The following is an 18,414-nucleotide window of genomic DNA, read 5'->3' on the forward strand; positions in this document are numbered from 1 at the left end:
ATATATATATATATATATATATATATATATATATATATATATATATATATATATATATATATATATATATATATATAAAATATACACACACCAGCTCAATTATAAAAATAACTTTCTATAACAGATAATTTTAAAAATACTACTGTATACCACAGGCACATTGCCATCTGTTTTTCAAGGTCGATAGATTTCTGGAGCCAAGTATTTTTCTTGGTGATGGCTGGTCCCGTCAGGTTTGCAAACTGAAATCTGGACATTCTGAGTAGGTTAAAACCCTACTCTCATCCAATTTCAGCTCTTGCACAAGACAGTGGTACTCGCCTACAGTTTCCCGTTGCTTGTTTATGGGGTGAATCCACGTTTTTCTCTTTCTTTCTATTCTTCGGCGCAGTAACCGTTTGGCAGCTTGCACCTGATCCTTATTGCTTATGTTTTGATTTTTTTTTTTTGCAGATTACACTCAAGTGTGAAAGGTAGTATTTAATTCCATAGGTTTGATTATTATTATTATTTTTTTTATTTTTTTATTTAACCCTAGAAAACGTAGTGAATAAACGCTATCGTGTGAATAGCCCTTTAATGTGATTTTAAAAAAAGCTAAAAATCCTCACTATATTCAACTATGGAATCAGTGAGGGCAAACAAGTAAATTATTGGGATAAAGTTTATTTAAAAACAACCCTGCCACAACCCTTGTTCTACTCACAACAGCTCTTGGGATAACTAAATCGTGGTTGATTGGTAAAATGCTTATGTGGCCAAATAAAGGTACTACCTGAAGATATTAAGACCACTAACCTTTACATTTTTTTTTCAATTCTTTCTAACTTCTAAAGTAAGTATTTCAGTTGCTAAACATTGAAGTATGTGATATTTGGGCAGGTGCTAAGAACCGCTGTGTCTGGGCATGCGAAACGAGACATTTTGTAGCGTTTATGGGTGGTGCACTGATCAAGATCTTTACACCACAAATAGATTATCATGGCCCCCACCAACTCAGCATGCAGGAGCTAAAGAGGTCAATTACTATGGGCATCCAGTCAACTAAAGGCTATTAAATAAATAAGGGGCCTCGCTACTAAAGATCGCTAAGTGAATGAATTACTTATGGCAACTAAGTAACTATGTGCCCTGACACTTAATACAGAACTTCAAAGGTTCTAATTGTAAAGCCTGGTAACTGCTTTCAACACGGTTGATACAAACAATTGTTAAAATAAATATATTGTTTTCTTTTAGGCCGGACCTGATTGATATGAACACGGTTGCCACTCAGAGCAGTCGATCAAATTTGGAAAAAGCCTTTTGTGTAGCTGAACAACTTGGAGTGGCAAGACTCCTTGATCCAGAGGGTGAGTTAGTGTCATAATGTTAGCAGTAAGTATTGCATTTCTGTCATCTGATATTGCTGGGTTGGTATGCTTTATTTCTAGCATGATGTGTGATAGGTAACTAGTAGCTCTAAACAAGTAGGAATGATCCCTTCATACACATAGTGTGCCTTGTTTTCCTTAGACACTAGTACTCATGTCTTCATAATTAAAACCCTGAAGCGCTTGGTTAATATTTAGAAAGTATTATGTAAAAATGAACAAGTTACTGAGGTTGCATTCTTAAAAGCATTTGTCTTCTTTTCTCAGACGTTGATGTGCAATCGCCTGATGAGAAGTCAGTTATAACTTATGTTTCAACACTGTATGATGTTTTCCCCAAAATACCGGAGGGTGGAGAAGGCATCAGTGCAAATGTGAGTAACTGTTAATGTTTCTTTTTAGCACACTTTATTCCGTGCTGGAGATGCTTAGTAATTTCACTGTTTTTACAAGAATCACCCTTTAAGAAGAACAACTATTGGGAAGAGAAGATGATACTTTACATCTACCAATGTACTTCAAGTCTAAAGTCCCCAAATCTCAAACTACTCTAGAGCTGTAAAAGACCTCATAAACAACATTTTTTGTTAGAATTTCTTGATGAAGGCAAACAAAGTTATGGTTAACACTGTTAATTACAAAACAATCTTTGTTTTTACCTTAATATCTTACCTGAGTCTGCTCCCCTTAATTTTATTTCAAACAGCTGACAAATGACGTGAATTGTTCATCCCTGATCCTACTTTTAACTCCTATTTCATTTTTGCAGTCGCCTAATTTAACGTTGTGCTTTTGTTATTTTATCCACTAGTTTAACAGAGATGTCCTAACAGATGTTTTGTTTTTAATTAATACCAAGTGTGGAGTGTACACAGATAGCAAGTGCTTTTAAGCCGTTTCAAAGGGACAGGGCCATAATTAATTGTGCTATAGAATGGCATTTATCATTTAGTTACATCACATTTGGAGAAGCTGTTCTGTAAATACATGCAAATCTCTACAGTGTGACAAACGTACATACAAACAGAATCAATTGCTGGGGGGATGATAAGGGATCAAAACAATTACCTTTGCAGTAAAACTAAAAAATCCAACTAAGTTACCAATAGTTTGAGGGAATTAAATAACAGCTTAATTCCCTAAATGGTATGTAAATATGGGTGTGAATGGTTGAACATGATATTCAGAGTGCACGCTTCAATGCATTATGCCATGTCAGAACTTGTGTAGAATCTTTGCCAGATTACAGGATCTCCAAATGGCATAGCAGCACGTTTTCATACATGAACAGAGCTGCAGTAATTTGACCTGGATTTTTGTGAAAAGCACATTGAAGACTTGGATTCAACCCATGCCCTTAGGTACTGTAATATCAAAATGAACTCCCTGATGTGCAACACAAGTTTTTAATTATTACTGCCCAAGGCTGTGAAATTATTTGCACAGTCCTATAAGAAAATCTTATTTTGTTCTTAATTCTTAATTGAAAACTGGTTGGCTTCATTTCTATTAAAATTGGCTTTGTAGATATCATTTGCTGCCAATGTAAATCACCAATAGGATAGACAAAGCAGCAGCGAGCACACGTGTTACACCGTTAGCATGTATAACATGTAGCTAATTCAAATTCAAACTATGTTGTAGTTCATTTAGGAGCTACATCACTTTAATCTGTTGGTAAAATTGGTTAACTATTTCTACTGTGTTGGCTTGACCATAACAACCTTTTGCTCCATACCCATACTTTCCCTTCCCTGATTACTAAAAGAAGACTGCTGAAATATCAAGATACAGTATCTTTTCCAGCCACATTTTTGGTTAATTAAATTGGGAATGTTTCTGAACTCTTGGGACATTTTGAAGTTTCTACTGAGCGCTAATGAGAGACTCAAGCTTGAATCTTACACTCTGGTCGATCTGTTTACAAATGAGTTTGCCGCCTTTAATCTTCCTTAGTATAACTTCTGTTATTTACTTTCTTTGTTTGCTTTAAAACAGGATGTTGACATCAAATGGGTGGAATACCAGAACATGGTGAATTACCTCAGTCAGTGGATCAGGCATCACGTGACGATAATGTCAGATCGAATGTTCCCAAACAATCCTGTAGAACTCAAGGTAAGGCATTTAGTTTGTAAAATGTTGCCATTATAAAAGCATGTAGTAACACACAGTAAACCTTTATAAGGGGAGCTGCAACTAGAACAGTTGGGCTGATTTGTTTATTTTATTATGTGTTGTAGGTAATGATTATATGAGGAGCTGGTCGGTAATATAGAGGCACTGTAATAGGGAAAGCTTAGGTTAACTTAAAATATACGTGGTTAAGTCCAGGAAGCATTTTGTAGTGATAAGCAGTGGGTTCTCAAGTACTGTAACTTTTCAAACCAAGGTCCAAAAAGGAGGACCCCAGTACTTAAAGCGAGGATGAGTCCTGAGTGAAAATGATTCAGTTAGAGAAAATGGGAAATCTATGACTCAACTGTGTGTATACATTTTTAACCCTAATAGTCTTCAAAATATACAGCGTGCAAATATTCTCCAACTCATTTTTTTCAGGCACTTTATAATCAATATTTGCAGTTTAAAGAAACTGAAATTCCACCGAAAGAGAACGACAAAACAAGAATCAAACATCTGTACAAACTGTTAGAGGTATGTATTCAAAACACAGTTCACACTGTCTGCTGATTGAATGATGATTATTATTATTATTATTATTATTATTATTATTATTATTATTAATAATAATCTCCCTCTGTTTTATTTTTTTTGAAAGCCGTGGATAGAATTTGGCCGTATCAAACTCCCACAAGGATATCACCCGAACGAAGTAGAAAAAGAATGGGGAAAACTTATTATTGCCATGTTGGAGAGGGAGAAGAGTTTACGGCCTGAAGTGGACAGGTATTGGGAGCACATTATTGCATGACATGTTTAACATGTTATAGTACCTTGTTAACTGGTTAGCTCTAATGAAAGGTGACCAGATACAACCAGACACAGTGTTGGCAGGTGACATAAACATCCACTGGGTTTTTGATAAACAGGGAATTTAATCCAGAAACCCTATTTCATGGAGAGATAACAGAGCCATGACACCATTCTTTAACAAACCTTTCTGAAAAAAAACAACAACAAAAATGCTGTTTGGTCCCTGTCTTGTGATAATATGATTAGGAATTCTAAATGCAAAATAATCAGTCACTACCAAAATATGTTTTAATCCTTCAGAAGTAATGGTCAATAAAAGTGAAGATTAAAGGCTGTCGGATAATTGCTAATCTTAAATTTACTGTTCCACACCCATAACCAAAGTAATCAGTCAGAACCTGCATTTGGAGTGTCAGTGTTAAAAAGAGAAACAGTCCTAACATGCTAGGAGCAAAATTCTAAAGTGTTTGATGAAAATATTATCCCCTCATAGTGTTCTGACTGTACATGTTTAAACCTATATATAGGACTGCCTGTAAGCTGCCTTTTGCCACAATGGATTTGTAGACATGGAGAGGCAGCAGTGCATACTGACTGTACTTGTACTGGCTTCCTTTTGTTCTTGCTGGAGCCGTGGTGTGATTTTGAACAGAATATGAGGGATTAATGGTCTGCAATGCACAGTAATTTGGCAAACTGTAGCAGTATTTCATCTGTCAGTAACAGCACACTCACTAGCATTGATTCGACTGAGAATTTACTATTTGCTCCCTGTGGACAAATAGATACTTCATTGGTTTTTAAAAACGACTTAGTGAATGGATCCAGGTACAGTTCAAATGTTAATGCAAGTATAATATACTGTGAAATAATACTTGAAGTCTGTATTATATATTAGTTTAACATTCTCTGTATTTCTGTAGATCTTTATAATTAATTGAAACAGTAAACATGCTTCTTTTGTCAATATATACATAGTTAGCCTGGAAGTAACTATTTTACTACTGTCAGTTAGACTGACATACAGTAGCAACCTCTGTGAAATGGTAATTTAATGCATTTTTCTTCATTGCAGGCTTGAAATGCTCCAACAAATTGCAAGCAGGGTACAGCGGGACTGTGTGGCTGGGGAAGATAAGTTAGTGTTGGCAAGAAATGCACTGCAGTCTGTAAGTTACAATAAATGTTTTATATTCTGTTACCAAATTTTGTATGTAATGATGTTAATGTTTTGAACTGCCAGCTCCATTTATTACCCACAATGAGTTACTGATAGTACTTTGTAAATCCTCTTTTTTTTTAAGGTTAAGGAATACAATGAATAAAGGTTTCTAAAGAACTTAATTACGATTAAAAGATTTACATTTATAAAACTCAGAGCATTAAGTCAATACTCCAAAAAATGTTGATGGGTGACTGGGATAATTTCTTGAACCAAAGGTGCTGTTTTAAAATGAGCTTAACAGTTTTCTTTAATATCCTAGGATGCAAAAAGGTTAGAATCCGGAGTACAGTTCCAGAATGAAGCTGAGATTGCTGGATACCTGCTGGAGTGTGAGAGCCTCCTTCGCCAGCAAGTTGTCGATATCCAGATTCTTTTGGATGGGAAGTTTTACCTGGCCGATCAGCTAGTTCAAAGGTATTGTGTCTTACTGACCTGAAGTAATGCAAGCCAATATACCTTTAAATTCAGACAGCTACTGAATATGCTAGGACATTGTTGTTACCCTCGCACTGTTTCCAAGGGATCACACTATACATTTTAAATGACATGATTTATATAATTAGGGATTACATGTAACACTTTACATACATCTGATAAAACACATAAACAAAACTGTTATATTTTGGGCTGTTAACAAGCAGACATTGACATGCAGGAATTCTTTAGGGCTTGAAGTTTTCGGATTTTATTTTTGGTCACATGACGTCCCTTTAAATTTGTTTTGAGCCGATTCTGTTTCCTAATTAAATTCAGTTCTTTACAAAACAGTGTCACTTGTTTTTACCTACATGTCTTGACTGAGCCTGATTCTGTTTCACCTTATTTTTTATTTCAAATAGACGTGACGAATTGTTAATTGCTCATCGCTGATCCTAATTGCATTTTATTCTTGCAGTCGCCTAGTTTATCGTTGTGCTTTTGTTATTTGTACTTGTTTAACAGAGTTGTCCTGACAGATTTTCTTTTCAGCATAAAATACCCAGTGCAGAGTGTACACTGATAGCAAGTCCATCATTTTAAAATCGCCTTGATTTGTAGCAAAGAGCAAAATAATTTTAAACCCAGTCTTTAATGACCAGTTTTCTCTATTAGGCAGCAGAGACTTCTTAGCAACTACTAATGAAAGTGAGATAGAGATTTGGAAAATACAAACCAAACAGCTTGAGCCCTAATTATTACTGTTTGTGTTTTTTAGGGTATCAAAGATTCGGGATGACCTGCTAGCCCTCAAGTCTGAATGCTCCTCAGTGTACAGCAAAGGACGCACTCTGACCACAGAGCAGACCAAGATGATGATTTCAGGAATAACACAGAGCTTGAACTCAGGTTTCTCACAAAATATGAACTCAGGCTTGAACACTGGTCTGTCTCAGGGTTTAACGCCTACCCTAACACCCGGACTGATGCCAGGTCTCTCCCCTGGACTCACTTCCAGTTTTACATCAAGTCTGACTCCATGTCTGACCCCTTCCCTCACCCCAGCCATGACCCCGGGTCTGCAGCCAACATCGGTACAGAGCTATGTTACTGGAATGGACTCTGCAGCACTGCAGGCTCTTAAACTAATGCAAATCCGGAAACCTTTAATGAAATCCTCACTTGCTGATCCAAATTTGACTGAGGAAGAAGTCAACATGAGTTTTGTGCAAGATCTTTTGAACTGGGTTGAAGAAATGCAGGTAAGAATCTGGGTTTGTGATTATATTAGTGCTGCCAAACTTGCCCACGTTTCATTTATTAACAAATAAAATGAATTACACATGTACTAATTAGTATCTTTCATAACTAGTGGATATGTAACATGCATGCAGTTGTTATTAATATTGCTATTTTGCACTGAAACTATTAATTCTGTTTCTATTAAGGTACAATTGGATCGTTCAGAGTGGGGTTCAGATTTGCCAACTGTGGAAACTCATTTAGAGAATCACAAAAGTGTTCATAGAGCAATTGAAGAATTTCAAATGAGCCTTAAAGAAGCCAAATATAGTGAGGTAATGTATTTCATTTTATACATTCTGTCACATATGAAAAAGTAAAAAAAAAATTTTTAAAAATGGAGGTTGATTTCAAATTGAAAGCATAGACCATTATTGCACCAGTAATGTCTCTATCTAGAGTTAAAACATTTACAGCAATGACAAATCAAGCTTGTACACTCTGCTCGATGCCACTCGTAGAGACGAGGTTGGTCGCACATTCAAAAATCTCTTCTTTAAGACTTGACCCCTTATATTGTACATCAGACTGCTCTTACATTTTGTTTAAAACACGTTTTATTATTATTGAAATAAAACCAACAGTCATGCAACACCTGATGAAGACACACGCTGTGTCGAAATGCGTTGTGTTGGTTTTTTGTTTTGCTTCTTTTTTTTTTTCCTTCTGTCACAAACAGATCCAGATGACATCTGCCCAGAAACACAATTACTCTGAGAAGTTAAGCAGGCTAGAAAACCAGTATGGAAAGCTGCTGGTAAGAACTTGTCTATGTTCTCATTTATTTTTTGTGTGTATTGTATATTCTGCCTGGTCTGCTAATGTTTAAGGGAGTTTGACAAAACTTTGTTTTGCAATCGAAGAATTCCTCTAGAAATCGCCAGAAGTACCTTGAAAGCCTGCAAGAGTTTGTGTCAAGAGCCACGTGGGAGCTCATCTGGCTGAATGAGAAGGAAGAGGAGGAGGTGGCGTATGACTGGAGCGACAGGAATTCAAATATGGCGAAAAAGAGAGATTACCATGCTGTGAGTAAAACAACATAAGCCATCAACGATTGTCTTTTTCTAGGTTCCACTCTTGAAACTTGAGAAAAATAAGCTTGAAGATTCTGATGGTTTTTGGCTGTGATAGTTATTACTCTGACTAATGAAATTTAAATTCCGCTCAAAGGTGTTTTGTATTTTCATTTGGGCAACTTACTTGGTTTTGATTTTGATAACCACAGATGCCATGTTCTTGCACTGATGACTTCAATTATGAACAAATTACTGTAAAAAAAAAAAAAAAAAAAAAAAAAAAAAAGACGCTAGTCTTCCTTAAGATTTTTAATAATTTTGTTACCTTAGAAATACACAAAATGTCAACTCTGTAGGTGTCTCCTGTAACATTAAAAAATAAATAAACATAGGAAAAGTCTCCCTGGGCAGTAGATTGTTTTAATAATCTTCTTCTGCTGAACAACTCTATTTGGCTCAGAAAGTTATGCAGTGGCACAGAGGAAGAATGCTGTCCTGATGCTAAGGAATTATATAATGGTGTAAAACTCAAGATGATTTTTGAGCATTGCTGCTAGTAGCCTGCTACTGCTTAGAATGAGGAAACTTTGCGAGTCACATTCAGAGTCATTGATGTTTCTAAAGACATAAGCAGTCTTGTGGTAGCTGTGTCAGGGGCGTATGTGGGCCTAAGGCTTAAATATTCCACATTTAAGGGATTTCATGTGTTTTCTGTCCTGACACAGGATCTCATGAGAGAGCTTGATGAGAAGGAGAGAGTTATTAAGTCTGTTCAGGATATGGCCGAACGACTTCTACTTGAGAATCATCCTGCCAGGTTAACTATTGAGGTAATTCAATACTTTGTCTGAAAAAATCCCCAAACTTTTGCTGTAGCACGAGAAGGCCTGATGAAAGGAAGGGTAATTGAATGAAGGAGCCACTTATTATTTATATCTGCTTCTTTAACAAAATCAATACATATACCAGCTTATAGGTTAATATTTACTATTAATAATAGTTTCTCATAAGTAGCCCTTCCCTAAATTACTATGAATGTCCACTATATTGTGCCTTAGGAGTTATGCTTATAAGTCCAATTTGAGCAATGCACTTGACTTCCCAGAGTGAACTGTAAGGTAACAGCAGGTAATCCAGTCTCCATGACTAAATTAATTGCTTTCCAGGCTTACCGTGCTGCCATGCAGACGCAGTGGGGCTGGATCTTGCAGCTGTGTGGTTGTGTGGAACAGCACTTGAATGAAAATACAGTCTATTTTGAGGTAAGCAAATATTGTGACAGCATTGGAACGCATCATGCTATAAAGCAATACAAAATATTATTGCATACTGTACCATACAGTATCTGCTAAAAATGCATTACCTTTCATCGAGTATTGGGCCTTGCTGGTGAGAAATATTTACGTTCAGTGGAGTGTATAAAATAAATGACTAATACTACAGAAACATTTTATTTCTTTTTCAGTTTTTCAATGATGCCAAAGAATCTATGGATTATTTAAAGAACTTACAAGATACCATCCAAAGAAAATATGGCTGTGACCGGACAAGCAGTTTACATAAATTGGAAGATCTGGTTCAAGAATCTATGGTAAGAAAACTCATAGACAGTTGAAATAAATGAATTTACCTACTGCGTGCTTTACTATTGTTGACATGCTAGATTTGCCTGCATTTTTGCCAGCAGAGGTCAGCAAAACTTCAAGAAATGATGTAGGTGATAAGAAACTGTGCAGCATTGTTATAGACCACAGCTTCACCTACAGGCATTAAATAAAAGTTAATTAATAGTTTACAAGTTGTGAAATACATAGAGTATAAATACACAGATTTGTATAGTTTTGTATACATTTTATTCCATGATGCACACAATTTAAATTGCAGGGACATTTCAGTTTTGTTGCTACCATCAAAGATGTATTTCATTATTTCTAATGAACGCTCTAGTGGAAATTAATAATAGAATGCTTTGAAAGAAAAACAAATGTATTAATGGAAGCAACAGAGGAATACGAAGCTTGTATAAAAAGCTAAGGAGAAGTCCAGTGCTGTAAGTGGTAGTAATGCATTTGATTTTTCTTATGGAGGTAATGTAGTTGGTAATGTACAATCTGGTTTCAGGATGAGAAAGAACAGCTTTTGCAGTACAGGAGCACTGTGGCAAGTCTTGTGGGACGAGCCAAGGGAATAGTCCAGTTAAAACCTAGAAATCCTGACGGCACCATCAGAAACTCCCTGCCAGTCCAAGCCATCTGTGACTATCGACAGATTGAGGTAAGCTATTTTTAATTTAACGGTAAAGCAACACTATCAAAGTGTGAGAAGTGCATAGCATGTGTTTTAAAAGGTGATGAATAGTACGCGTCCAGAATATAATAAAACAAATATAAGAATTTAACCATAGAGGATACCTGCCTTACAAAAAATGATGTCAAGCAAAAAATGAGGTCTTTGATTGAGCTTGGCATAATAGCAATGGCTCAGTCTTGCATTCTTTGTGCCTGTCTTTTCCTATTAGATAACTATCTATAAAGAAGATGAGTGCATACTGGCCAACAACTCCTACCGGGCAAAGTGGAAGGTTATAAGCCCAACTGGGAATGAGGCTATGGTGCCTTCTGTGTGCTTCACCATTCCCCCGCCAAACAATGAAGCAATTGAAACTGTCAGCAGGTATGAACACAATAGAGATTGTATACAGCTGCACCTTTGCTGTATTAGGAATGTGCAGAAAAAAATACTTTCTTTTAAGAGAAATATTAAAATAATATGAAAACTCAGTGGTATTAATGTAGTAATAACAATGTGCTGTAAAGCATAGTAAAATCATGTTAGATCACTCTGAACTACGAAACAGCTATGGTAAAAACCATGATTTTAAATACATGGTGTAAGGATGGGAAACAAAATCACCTGTGTGTACAATTACTCTTTCACCAAATAGTCAAAAGAACATGCAAAAAAGGGAAGTACAATAAGGAGAAATTTAATAGAAAGAATATCATGTAGTGCATTCCATGTTTTGTTTTATTAAAATTGACATTACAATATATTAACTATTTTTTAAACTACTTGCATGCCAGCAATCAATTTAACCTTATGAGAATTGTGCACTGAAACTATTTCATTAGCTATCTTAGGGTGACCTTTCTTATCAAACCCATTTCAGAATTGAGCAGCTGTACCAGAATGTCTTAACTCTGTGGCACCACTCCCATATAAACATGAAAAGTGTGGTGTCGTGGCACTACCTCATGAACGACATTGAAGCTATTCAGAATGGCAATGTTGCCTCAGTAAGTATTGAGAATGAGCATGTATTTTTAATAGCTTACTTTGAAACGCTGTTCCCTTTGAAAAGAAGGACCTGCAGGCTAGGGTGGAATAGCAATCATGAATGCACTACTGTGCATGTAGAAATGAAATGTCTGACTTAAAAGGGAATGCTACTTTATTATTCATCCAAGCTATGCTTATCCTTGCAAGTATTTGTCATGCCAGTAATGGTGCCTTTAAGAAGCATTGCTGTTATTGAACTTCTAAAGTTTCCCTCAGTTTACAAATAATTTAACATCTTGTGTGCCTGCTTTGTTGGTTATAAATACCAGTAACTGAACATGTTTAATGTAATACAAATACCAGGTGTGCATTATGTAGCCCTTGTGCTGACTAATACTTTTTTCTTTAAGCCTAGTATTTTTATAAAAAGTTTGGATTTATACTTAGCTTTTTCTGATTGCTTTATGATTATGCTATACTATGTATGGTCCTGTAATCAATGCATGATTCAGATGAATATAAAATAACTACTTGCTGTTCTTTTTAGATAAAGACCATGTTACCAGGGGAACACCAGCAGGTTCTCAGCAACCTGCAAAGTCACTTAGAGAGCTTTCTTGAGGACAGTCAGGAGTCCGAAGTTTTTACCGTCTCTGACAGAGGGCAGCTGGAGAGAGAGGTTGTAATATGCAAGCAGTACTATGAGGACCTTCTCAAATCAGCTGAAAGGGGTACGTTGAAATTGAAACACCCAGTCCAATGAATTTTCTAACAGCCAGAAAGAGTTAATAGCACCAAACATTATTAAACTATAATTTATTTGAATAAACAGTATTTTACTTAGTGTTTGCATTGTATAAATGGTATACAATGTAAGTCCATAAAAAAAGATGCCCCTCTTAGAAATAAAAGCGTGATAAGGTATGTTGTGGCAAAAGTAATGTGCCATTTTACTTGCATCCTGGTGAATTATTATAAAGGGAGAATCAGCCCGGCAAATAACATATAGAGCAACGTACATTGCATTCACACCATGGAAAGCCATGAATTTCAAAGAGTAAGTCATTTCAGATAACATTTTAATATGTTGTTTATATTTCCCTTACCACTGTGGGTGGGTGCATTCATTCTTGAAGTTTGCTTCGAGTTCCTGCTGTGAACAGCCTTCCCCTTTCCATTTAAATCATGACAATGAAGGTTCAACTATGGCAGACCCACCTACTATACACATGTAAAATAATTCGTATTATTTAAATGGAACGAGGGCACTTAGGGTGTCCAGCCCAGCTCAAAGTAAGCTTCAAACCAATACCGGAGCACCTAAACCACTCCCAAGTACGTAAAAAATGACACTGAAGCTTCAATTCTAACCTGCTTCATGTTCTTCCACACAGAGGAACATGAGGAATCTGTCTACAACCTGTTTATCTCGGAGGTGCGAAACTTCCGCATGCGTCTGGAGAACTATGAGGAGCGCCTGATCCGTTGGCTCCGTGCTCCGCTGGAGAGGGACGACCTGCAGGAGAGTGTGCGCAGGATTGCAGAGCAGGAGGTACACCATGTCAGCTCGCACTTACACAGAAATGTTTCCGGTTTTTAACTGGTTACTTGTACATTCAAATTTGTATTATATATCCCTTGAAAAACAGGACCACCTGTCCGTAGTGACCACTCTGTTAAATCTTTATGTATGTATGTATGTATGGTATTTCCCAGTTTAAATGGGCATTATAAGCAGGCTTTACCATATGTCCTACAAAAAAAGTGTTACAAAAAAGTGACAAGTAAAGCAACACAATACATATTAAAAAACCAACACGATACATATCACAATATTGTTCACTGATGTTGTTATCTTAGCATAAACAGTGTTATTTAGTTATGGGATATGAAACTCCACCTAGAGTACAAGACTCCATGTAAATTTCAGGCTCTAATGATAAGGTATTTTTCTAATACCACCATTACACAAAAAGGCATCTTTTGCTGGCAGCCTTTGAGGAGACTGTGTGCTGCACAGTTTAGATGGAGATCCCTCCAGGGCAGGTTTTGAATGTATTAGTAAGGAGGATTTAAGTTTATACATATGTTTATTTTACAAATGCCTGCTATTTGTAAACAGAAATCAAAGAAAGAGCTAGACAGACTTAAAGAGGATCTGGAAACCATGCAAGAGAAGTGTGAGGTGTTCGTCAGCCAAGCAGCCTCATCGCCATCAGTCCCTACTCTGTCCTCAGAACTCAACGTTGTCGTCCAGAACATGAATCAAGTCTACTCCATGTCTTCCATTTACTTAGAGAAGTATGTGTTCGTCTTATTCTCTCTCTCTCTCTCTCTCTCTCTCTCTCTCTCTCTCTCTCTCTCTCTCTCTCTCTCTATATCAGATATAGATATATATATATATATATATATATATATATATATTATATATATATATATATTATGGGTAGTAGTAGATATTAATAAGTCGCTCTGATATTGCAGGCTCAAAACTGTAAGCCTGGTTGTGAAAAACACCCAAGGAGCAGAGGCCTTAGTGAAACTGTACGAGGCAAAACTGTGTGAGGAAGATGCTGTGAATGCTGACACAAAAGCCATTGAGACCGTCATGAGTACTCTGAAGGTAAAAGCAAAATAAATATATTAACTCTTCTGTCTCCAGCAACATTCCTGTTTTAATTTATTTTACTTTGTTTTACTGTTTAATTTTTGTCACATTTCTACTTGTCACGTATATCAAGTCTCTAGTATTGATAAAACTTTAAAATAAATACAAACATGGGGGGGGGGGATGCTAAGTGCACCATGCTTTTTTTTTTAAATAATGCTTTTTTTCTTTTATGCAATGTAGCTGTGGCGCACTGAAATCGATGAAAAAAGAGAAGTGTTTCACGCTTTGGAGGATGAGCTACAGAAAGCCAGGGCTGTTAGTGACCGGATGTTCAAGATGCATAATGAACGTGATTTTGACTTGGACTGGCACAAAGAGAAAGCAGACCAGCTGGCAGAGAGATGGCAAAATGTTCACTCTCAGATAGAAAACAGGTTGGTGCTAAACTGCAGAGTGCTAAATGGTCATTGCTTCTATCTGCACTGCCAACTTTCAACATTTCCCCCAAAGCTGATTCACTCTTTACAGTTTGATTTAAATGTGGCAGCAAATACCAGTACAGGGAGGTAAATACAGTACACGTTTGGAAATAGTTGAATTTACTTGAATTTGTTACTGCTTGTCTATCCATTTACATAATTTTAATATGATTTTTTTTTTCCATTGCTAATCAGACTGCGTGACTTGGAGTGTATATGCAAATCTCTAAAGTACTACAAAGACACCTATGAACCACTGGATGACTGGATAAAGGAAATGGAAGACACTCAAAGGAAGATGCAAGAAAACCAGCCTGAAGACAGCAAAGCACTAGCCGAACTGCTGAACCAGCAAAAGGTATGAAAGAGCTTCAACAGACAGCATTAGGATTTAGTTGCTTTAAAGAATATTGACTTGTTGTTTTATCTATGCAAAAATACCTCGCTGTAAATCAACTTTTAAAAGTTTACAACTTGCAGCATTTTTTTATTTCAGCATTCAACACAAGAGTCTGACATTTTACTAATATGCAACTTTCTAGGGCTGATCTGCCAATACAGTTTCACAGCATTAAAGCCGTGTCAAAGTTTATTGCATTGTGTCAATCAGAGGCAATTTTATGTTAAGGCACAGTGACCTCAGTACCCACACAATGGATCAGTTTATGGTGTGTGAAAAGAGATATTGCTGGTGCATTATCTTTAAAAAAAACGAAAAGTAAGGACATATGAAAGAGTTGTTTGAAACTGGGGCATCCTTTACTGGAACTGTTGTATCTTGTTTCTCTTACAGCTCCTTGTTTCAGAAATTGAAATGAAACAAAGTAAAATCGATGAGTGTCAGAAATACTCAGAGCAATACTCTGCTTCGGTGAAGGTAAGGACACTCATGTCATTTCAACACTGATTTACTTTTCTTTTTTTCTTACTGACAGCATGGAGTTTTGTAATTTAATGTCTTTGCTATCCTCTCTGTAGGACTATGAGCTTCAGTTAATGACCTACAGGGCAATGGTGGGTTCACAGCAGAAGTCCCCAGTCAAGCGACGCAGGATACAGAGTTCATCTGATGTAATTATACAGGAGGTAAAAAGAAAACAGAAGTGCCATTATTGCATAGATAATGTAGTGATTTTAAAGGAGTGATAACAAAAAACTGTAATTAGCAACCTAATCCCTGATGAAACCCATTGTATCTTTTCTGGGTTGTTATTTGTTTCTCAAGGACATTGCTGTGGATGTTTCTGCTGCTGCTTCCTGGAACCTCCTGATCTGTATGCCACATAGTCTGGTTGCAGCTACATTATTGGAGTGATTCTTAACAAGAGCACAGGAGGTGGTTAGATTCTAGGAACTAGTAACAACTTTTAATCTATTGTGTTGTATTTAAAAAGTCATAATGCATACTACAAATTCAAGTATAAAAGACGGGGAAAGAACTCAAATATTTTCAAGTGAAGAAAAGCAGAATCAGTCATAATGTCGTTAACACTAGTTGTAACATGGATAGATATTAATACCTCTGTTTATTTCTACAGTTTATGGACCTACGGACCCGCTACACTGCTTTGGTTACCCTCATGACTCAGTATGTGAAGTTTGCTAGTGACACCTTGAAGAGAACAGAGGAGGAAGAGGTAGGAGTTAACTGACTGTGTAGCATAAATAGGAATGTGGTTCATAGGGTCACACACACGGTAACTGTAAAAGTACTACCGTACATGTATAACTAGGAATGTAAATCATTTAAATGAACATTTCTTACATCATTATTGTTAAAGCATTTTTAATAATTTGATTTAAAAAAAAAAAAAAAAAAAAAAAAAATCCAAGCTAAGTTGTTTTTGACAGCCCCGAGTTAGTTCTTTGAGGTGAAATAGGTTCAATGACAGTATTTGCATAATCTGTTATTAATTGTTTTCTGTAATGTTAAATATAATCACAGAAAGTAAATATATTCAATAGAGCTTTAATCTTGAACTTATTTTGTATGAATATACCTAAAATGAATACATTGTAAAGGAAGAATATTTAACATCAACTTAAAGTTGACACCTCAAAGAATTAAACACACAATTTCCTTGCTTTCCATTGTTCTTTTGTTTAATTCATTCAACACTAAATAACAATACAGAAAGAACACTCTAAGGTAACTAATTGAATGTGTTCAGTCTTATACTAAAAAGTTATACCGAAGTCTGGTTTACTGGTCTGTAGTGTTGAAAGAGTTAACAATACTGTACCTGCTTCCAAATATATTAAATATTTTACCATCACCTGTTTAATGTCCACATGTGCTGCACAAAGCTTTGAGGCTAAACTGTGTCTTTGTTTTAATTTTTCTCTGAACAGACTAATGAAACATGCATGGGTGGAAGAATCTAACAGCATGTTAAATGTTCTATGTGTCTCATAGAGAATTTGTTTTTTCCTTGTACACCTTGTGTTACCTTTTTTTTTTTTTTTTTTTTTTTTTGAGTTAAAGATTATTCTTAAAATAATAATAATAAAAAATCACCGTTTTATACTATGCACTGAATAAGTAGTGGAATCCACAGCTGGTAAAGTAAAAAAAAAAAAAAAAAAAAAAAAAAAAAAAAAAAAAACTAAAAAGAAAAACATTTCAAAAGGCTTTGAAAACGGTTTGTCTGTTCAGATCCCACTTTCACTTCCTGTGTACCTAAATGGTGCTTTTACAATGGATAACCTTGATTTACCGATCAAATCTAAATTCAAGTCTTGGACCTGCCGCGGCCAAAGTGAAATCAATATAATTCTTCAAATTCTTCCTGGAAATCAAACTTGGGAAGCAAATTTATCCAGTCTTTCTTACTTCCTTCCTTCTTCGTTTCTTGCATTAAGTTGTTACATTTTTAATTAAAGATAGGATCTGTCATTACTAATAACCTGTGCTGTTATGCCCAGTATTCGTCTGACGAAGGTGAATTCTATCCTCCAATGGAGACTGAATATGCTTGTAATGAACCAGTGAATATTGGGACATCAATGAAGAGTGCAGTACATACTGCTTTACCAATTGAGATACCGTGCACGAATAAAAGAGACTTGCCTTTACTCACAAAAAATCACGAGGAATGTCCTTTTCCAGCTACAGACAACAAAGAAAATGAAAGAGATTCTTCACATTTTGAGGCTGTCATGCAGAATACCTCAAGTATTCCACAATGCTTAAGTTATGTTTTTCCAATGCATACTATTAAAGGCACTGTAGATGTAGTAGATAGCTCAGTGAACCCAGAGTCAAGTGTCGTTCCTAAAAAGGTAGACATCCAGGACTTAGAGAAAGAATTGGGCAAAGCAGCAGGGATTGGGCAAAGCAATGGTTGCCCAGCTACTTGTATTGAAGATCAAGATATAACTCAATCTGTTCTAACAGAGATCACAACTCGTGGTAGCAAAGATCCTGAAATTTACACAAGGGCTCTGCAAACACAATTGGCTGCACGAATCCCCTTGGAAAAATCTGCCCAAGTTAGTCTGAAGAAGTACTATAAAGGCCAAGATAATCAAGCAACTGAAGTAAAAATGTCTGATTTTGAAGAAGGACCGCAAAGAAATCTTTCCAAGAATGCTGACATTCTGAACATTTCTAATACATTTGGAGATGAATTCCAGTTTAACATGGGGGGATATTATCCAGAAAATTATGCTGACATACAGGCTGTAAAGACTAAGGAAAACACTGAGGTTGTTAGTGATACAAGGTCTTCTTCATCGATGCAAAATAATAACAGTGCCATAACTGATTTGAAGTGTG

At 36.1% G+C, this 18,414-nt stretch overlaps 1 protein-coding gene across 17 annotated transcripts in view; it reads left to right on the plus strand.

Moving 5' to 3' along the window:
- The window catches only part of LOC121316843 (dystonin-like), a 184,373-nt gene that overhangs the window by 75,717 nt on the left and 90,242 nt on the right, over window positions 1-18,414 (plus strand). For 15 of the 17 annotated variants that reach the window (XM_041252112.1, XM_041252095.1, XM_041252101.1 and 12 more), the window contains 26 exons: window positions 1,240-1,352; window positions 1,641-1,747; window positions 3,372-3,491; window positions 3,933-4,028; window positions 4,153-4,280; window positions 5,383-5,476; window positions 5,792-5,946; window positions 6,728-7,211; window positions 7,398-7,526; window positions 7,931-8,008; window positions 8,115-8,276; window positions 8,993-9,097; window positions 9,434-9,529; window positions 9,733-9,858; window positions 10,389-10,541; window positions 10,786-10,940; window positions 11,437-11,563; window positions 12,094-12,277; window positions 12,941-13,098; window positions 13,669-13,847; window positions 14,031-14,169; window positions 14,398-14,591; window positions 14,832-14,994; window positions 15,430-15,513; window positions 15,615-15,722; window positions 16,175-16,273. In XM_041252112.1, the coding sequence (XP_041108046.1) occupies window positions 1,240-1,352; window positions 1,641-1,747; window positions 3,372-3,491; window positions 3,933-4,028; window positions 4,153-4,280; window positions 5,383-5,476; window positions 5,792-5,946; window positions 6,728-7,211; window positions 7,398-7,526; window positions 7,931-8,008; window positions 8,115-8,276; window positions 8,993-9,097; window positions 9,434-9,529; window positions 9,733-9,858; window positions 10,389-10,541; window positions 10,786-10,940; window positions 11,437-11,563; window positions 12,094-12,277; window positions 12,941-13,098; window positions 13,669-13,847; window positions 14,031-14,169; window positions 14,398-14,591; window positions 14,832-14,994; window positions 15,430-15,513; window positions 15,615-15,722; window positions 16,175-16,273 (3,736 nt within the window). Of the gene's footprint in view, window positions 1-1,239; window positions 1,353-1,640; window positions 1,748-3,371; window positions 3,492-3,932; window positions 4,029-4,152; window positions 4,281-4,848; window positions 5,136-5,382; window positions 5,477-5,791; window positions 5,947-6,727; window positions 7,212-7,397; window positions 7,527-7,930; window positions 8,009-8,114; window positions 8,277-8,992; window positions 9,098-9,433; window positions 9,530-9,732; window positions 9,859-10,388; window positions 10,542-10,785; window positions 10,941-11,436; window positions 11,564-12,093; window positions 12,278-12,940; window positions 13,099-13,668; window positions 13,848-14,030; window positions 14,170-14,397; window positions 14,592-14,831; window positions 14,995-15,429; window positions 15,514-15,614; window positions 15,723-16,174; window positions 16,274-18,414 lie in introns of those variants that run through there. The other 2 variants (XM_041252111.1, XM_041252110.1) reach the window with 2 other exon arrangements.

The sequence above is a fragment of the Polyodon spathula genome, chromosome 6 (genome assembly GCF_017654505.1).
Source record: "Polyodon spathula isolate WHYD16114869_AA chromosome 6, ASM1765450v1, whole genome shotgun sequence".
In the NCBI taxonomy this organism is placed as follows: Eukaryota; Metazoa; Chordata; class Actinopteri; order Acipenseriformes; family Polyodontidae; genus Polyodon; species Polyodon spathula.